Source organism: Fusarium oxysporum, chromosome 3 (assembly GCF_000149955.1).
Source record: "Fusarium oxysporum f. sp. lycopersici 4287 chromosome 3, whole genome shotgun sequence".
NCBI lineage: Eukaryota > Fungi > Ascomycota > Sordariomycetes > Hypocreales > Nectriaceae > Fusarium > Fusarium oxysporum.
In genome coordinates, this window is record NC_030988.1 from 4,553,128 (window position 1) to 4,559,127 (window position 6,000).

The 6,000-nt window shown below is 51.0% G+C and overlaps 1 protein-coding gene across 1 annotated transcript; it reads left to right on the plus strand.

The window, feature by feature from the left end:
• Positions 1–135: 135 nt before the first annotated feature.
• FOXG_06907 (uncharacterized protein) lies at positions 136–1,352 on the plus strand (the record flags this gene model as incomplete). Its single annotated transcript, XM_018385542.1, has 5 exons — positions 136–205; positions 345–448; positions 908–996; positions 1,055–1,222; positions 1,328–1,352. The coding sequence occupies 5 exons, from the start codon at positions 136–138 to the stop codon at positions 1,350–1,352; spliced, it is 456 nt and encodes a 151-aa protein (XP_018242968.1).
• Positions 1,353–6,000: the final 4,648 nt, after the last annotated feature.

Below are 6,000 nucleotides of genomic sequence, written 5' to 3' on the forward strand. Positions count from 1 at the left end.
TGGGGAAAGCAAGAGCTGGCCGGTAAGGAGACTGATCGAGTGACTGAGGGACTGTGCCAGAGCTTACCGTGCAGGTGCAGCGATGAATGTATCAGCGTCCAGTTCTTCCCTTCAACGCAGCTTTATATGTAGGGAATGGCTGTTACCGACAGTCTGGTTCAGCGCAGGCAGCTGCAGCCCTCCTGTTGGGCGGCCGACGGGTCGAGTAAGTACCCAGCCATCGTGGGAGGAAGATACTGTAACCTTTCACAAATATTGTGTACCTTCCGAAAGACCTCAGCAACATGCCCCTTTTGGACTTTGATCGTTTTTGTTGAAGCCATCCAGAAATCGACAATATACAGTCGCGATGCACCCGTCCGTTTTCCACGCTTGCCTACTGTCCTACAAGTTAGCACCGTTTGGCACCGTCCAGACTTTGGCGTCATTTCGCAGGTGCTACCAAAGCGTACTTTCTAGACCTAGGTACTCGCGCTCTCTCTCTTTTTTTTTTTCTTTTTTTTTTTTTTTTTTCTGAAATCGGACATTTTGTCCGTCCGCCCTGGGACGACAAGCTGATCGCTTGCTTCGTTAGCGGAAAATCGCAGCTGCGTCTGGTATGGCTGTTGAGGTTGAAGAACAACAATTTCGGGGGACTCGTCCGCTCACTCCTAGCGCATGTGTGGTAGCGGACTTACTGGCATCCACCTTCTATGGACCTAATCTCTCATCTCAATGTTGGGATGTTGCTGCATGCAGCAAGCAGCATGTTACCGTAGTGGATAACATAGGGCAATGGCGCTTTGACAAATACAATTAACTACCCCATTTCTCAACGGTGGAAGCGGCTCCGAAAATCTTCGGACGCGCACAGGTAATGCTGAAAGCTTTCGGGGCCATCCTATTCTGCTGACTCGTTTCGTTGCAGATCTTGGGGCCGCAATTCACTTCCGGCCCGCCTGGCTTGACCCCACATGTACAACGTCAACCAAAACTGGCGGGGGCGGTTGAAGCCAAGTGCGTTTTCTAAATCCAATTTTGGCTTGGAAACTACTGCACAAGGCAACGCGCACAGTTTAAGCATGTCATCCCACGTTGTCAAGCGGCATGGACCCATCCATTACCCAATCACCGCCAAAAGAGACTTGGCTATCAGCATGCTAAAACAGCAGGATGTACTAGAACCCCCGATCTTTGATAGACTCAACCAACGGCTCACAACGGCCCAGGACCGAGAGGGCAGGTAAGAATAACGATGACAAAATATAAATAGATATAAGTAAATATAAGTAAATAAATAAAAAATAAAAAAAAATAAAACCCTCCGGATTCTTTCACGCTGGTGTAGGAGGGCGCGCTACAATGCCGATTGATATGTGTCGCAGGATAAGGCATGATCTACGGCCTCAGAAAACAACTGCGTTAGTAATCTAGCTATATGCTTTACGTAACTCTGCGGAATGGAATACGCCGAACGAGAGAAAGCTTGGCAACAATCAATCAATACATTTGTTTGCTGCTGTACAGGCCATTCTGACACCAGAATAAACGTGTGATACCTTGTCCAGCGTTGACACCATGAATCGAGAGGTTATGAAGGTTAAAATAAAGCTCAAGGTACTGTAAGGGAAGACAAAACCCAACGCCAAGTGGAGACGAGGAGGCACGCGATGTTTGGTAACCTACGACAACGTCTTGACACCTCTCCTACCCCAAGTTAGTTGATTTTCTAGAAGGTATCAGAATTCGAGGTTCTTTGAGACCGTATCATTCTATCACACAATTAACGCGAGATAGTCCTTGGTGTATTGTCAAGTCGATGGCTGGTCACTCTTGTCGTTGTTTTACTGTTCTTGTGGTGATGTCCTATCACGGCGAATACGAGCCTTCCTGCCCTTCTCCAGTGGAGTTCATCATTAACTCCGCAAATCAAGTGTTCCACCAGCGAGCGACAGCTGACAAGCCCGTATAGAGCCAGCAACGGTTTCGTTATCTCCCCGCCCAGGCCATTCTTAGGTCAGCATCGGGGCCGCTTGATTTTGCTTGTTGACACAGATTCTGACAGCCATGATACCCCTGTGCTAGTGCGCGTGCTGTCATTCCGGATAACTTGCCTAGCTTCAGTCTAACCTAGACGATCTACGTGGTCCGGCACCAGTTCTTCAGCGCCTCGCTTCGTTCGACCTCGGTCGCTAGTCAGTGTCAAATTTTAGCTTCTCTGTATTTCACATGATATCCCGCAATGTGGGGGCGACATGCAGTTCATTCATGATTCACGTGAAGCACATCATCGAGCCATGAAAGCATGAAGGTGGATAGATAGACAAGCAGGAAAGCACAGACGCAGACAGGGATATTACGAAACTAAAGAAAGGGAGCGACAATAAACATAATAAAAAAATAATAAAAAAATAAAGAAAGAAAGAAACAAAAAGAGGGGAGGGAAAGCCGGAGACCGGGGGAACCGGGGAACCGGAATCACTTTAGCATGCGGAGTCATTTCGCAAGTTATTTTACGCGATCCAATGAAACGAGGTCCCCGCAAGAGTTTCTTCTGCTCTAAGAGTAAAGCTTCCTTCAACGGTGCGTGAGTCAGGGCCTTCGCGTCGACACTAAACCAAACGCCACCTGAAAATAGGGCGCTACGCTGTGCCATAAACGCCCTAGATCATCAGTGCAATGGTGCTTAGTCTCCGAGCGACAACGTCCGCTTCCGCCGCGTCAATTTTCCGCTCCTCTGATCAGTGACAGCTCCAAAAGTAAAGTGGATCAAGAAGCCGTTTTCGCTACTCAGGTCGGGACTTTACCTGCATCGCGGCGGAGCCGAGCGACATCCTAAAAACAGTCACCCAGCAAGAAAGACGGAAAAGTCGAAATAGAACGAGGTGTAATGGAATCTCTACCGCACACACAGTTCTCAAAAACAGTCATTGCTGCTGGCAACTACAGTTTGAGCATGCGATTTTTCCTACCTCACAACGGACTTGCAAACTGCAGTAAGCCCCAATAACCAATCATTATGCTTGGGTTTACGGCTTGTAGAAGGTCACTGTAAGGCTGACTCGCATTGAACGCAACTACATTGGGACTAGTGCTTATGCTCGCATATACTTTCTAGGTACATCTCCTTTGCGGCTAGGAGTAGGCTTATCGGCCAATTCTGCCACCTAAAGTGGACGATATATCTGTCTAAAAGGTAGATATATGTACCTCCAAGACACAACTATCTTAGAAATAAAGAGAATGTTGTCGCAAGGAGGAAAATGCCTATGCACTATACTATACATTGAACTGTAGAACATCCAGTAGCGCATCGGACTTGACCATTGGACAGCAACGAAACTACAGGTTACCTACCCTACACTAGCTAGTATCCAACAGCGGCAGAAATGTGCCGCCGCCAAGAGCTCAAGGGCCCGGCCACTAGATCGGTTAAAAGTCCGTTTTGGCAGTTATTGTGCCACGTGATGTGGGTTCAATGCAGAGCACGTCGATCGCAACTGCCGATGTAACCTTGGCGCTGAGCGGGACTGCAATAGGTGGGCGCAAGCAATATACGGAAGAGCGGAAGGCGGAAATAGGACGTTGAAGAACACGATCGACAACGGCATCGTGAGATTGGATCCACAACCAGGGATTCGAAAGAGGTGTTGGCTTTAGCAGACACTTGACCCACCTCTTTCATGGGTTTGCGTCTCATATTCCTCATCCATCTCCCTCGCTTCATCTTTTCGACCTATCTTGACGTTGCTTTCGTCCCGACACTCTGGTACGCGATGGAGAGGTTGAAATTGGACCCAGATTGAATGAGGATTTTTGCAACGACCATGGAGTAACACCGACATGACCCGTTCCGCTGCACGACGACCGACCAACAGTCCTTGGCATGGCAAGTCTGGAAAGTTCGGCAATGGCTCGACGACGAAAGAAGGCCGAAAATGAACTCGAATCAAGACATTGGCCTGGCAAGAAAGCATAGCGGGCGAAATGGGTCGTTCTGTGCTGCAAGAGAGTCGCGAGTCCGGTTCGGGACAGGACGATTCATCCACTTAATTCCGCCGTTCGTTCAAAAGATAGTGTACGTTCGATATATACACAGCTTCCATATCTTGGAACAACATCGAGACCAAGACGATACTGTTTCGTCTCTGCTTCCTTTCCGGCTGAAGAGGCAGACATGGCGCCTCGGAAGACTCGTTCCAGGTCCCCCCACCCAGAAGATCGAGGATGGGTGAGCCAGACCATGCGCAAGAGAGGCATGACGGCGATCAAGAAGAACTATCAGTTTGGCAAAGACTGCGGTACGATCGCCGTGCTTGCGTTCTACAACAAGATCCATGGATTCTGGGACGGCTCAGTGTACACCCCAGACGGGGAATCGCTGCCGGAAAACACGAACGACGTGGTAGGTTCAGAAGCGCAGAAGCATGGAGCCTGAAGAAGCCGATTGGGCGAGTCGCTGACCGGGATGGTGGTTACAGATTCACGATATTTGGCGGAGGCAGGTTGTGTCTAATGGCGAGCTTGTTCTGAGGCCAGCGAGACAACGGAAGCAGGCGGCCAATACGAAGCCGTGCCGGGTCACCAAACCAGCGCCGAAGCCATCACCCCGTGTGCTCAGTCTTCGCAGCAGAGGTCGTCAGGGCGATGGCTCATCAGGGTCTGGCGCCTCGCCGACCCAGCCGCAAATCATCGTCGCCGGCGACGGCGAATCCGAAGCCGAAGACGATGGTGAGAGTACCCGGGACGTTCCAGCCAGTCCAGCGCCGAGGGTGACCCGACGCCGGGGTCGTGACAATGCCGGCCCCGGAGAGACCGAGACAAGAATCCGAAGGGAAGCACGCCTCGACGCTTGCGCGGATCATGCTGTTCGCGGTATTGACAGTACCGATGGTCATATCGACGGTCATATCGACGACAACGACAGCGGCAACGGCAACGGCGAAGATGATGACCATAACCACGGTTACGGAGGCGGTGGTCGTCGTCGTGAGGTTCCCGATCGAAGCGAGCCGGCGGAACTGAACAATGCTGCCTCGAGTCATCTTCATGATGATGTACCAGATGATCAGCACACCGTGATGCCATACACTTCTATGGCAGACGAGGATGCGGAAGGCGAGCTGTGGTGTGAGCCGACCGCACCCTTTGCTTCCATGGCTATGAATGGCCAGTCGGATGATGCAGTCCAGCGTAGTCACGGCGATGAGCCAGGATCTGTCGATCTGACGACGGCGATGGCAGAAGATGACTGGATGCAGTCGGCTATGATGGACTTTGGCCAAGTGACAGATTTCCCTGGCGCACATCACTGGGGTGACATGCTGGAGTTTGATCTAGACAACATGGGTATGGACATGAACGTGGACTTGGGCATGGAGATGATGGATCAACTTGACAACGGTCACCTGCCCATCGATATGATGCATCTTCCCTCAACCGACCCACATGTCGTCCGTCAGGCTCCCATCGAAGCCGAGGGAGGTCTGGGCGACGGTGGACTGGCGAACCGCGACACCGACGCTATTGCTGATGCTGGCAATGGAGCCGCAAAAGTTACACAGTCCACGGCTGCGGCAGCCAGCGACAGCCACATGCCCTCCGCCCAGTCGAAGAGTGACATTGAGATGCAAGCGCGGACTCTATCAGACGAGACTCATCCTAGCCCGCGGTCGGCCGCTGCGACAGGTTGGCCTGACAGTTCGAAACATACCACGACGACGGCAGAGGACGGACCGCAGCCGGGTCAATTTGCTGGAAACCCGCTGTTATCGATCATCACTAGAGCATTGTCTCAGATGAATTGTTACGAGGATGCTGGACCAGATATGAACAATAATACAAGTTGGCCAATGGGAAGTCAGGGCATGATCGGTATGCCGCCCGCGATGCCGGCCTGTTGAGTATGAACTTCAAGCGTACACCGGTCTTCTTGATCGGCCTTCTCTGATGTGCTCGTAGTTGTACTTTCTTTCTCCTCTCTTTTATTTATTCAAGAACGAAAATGAAGAGGGCAGAAAA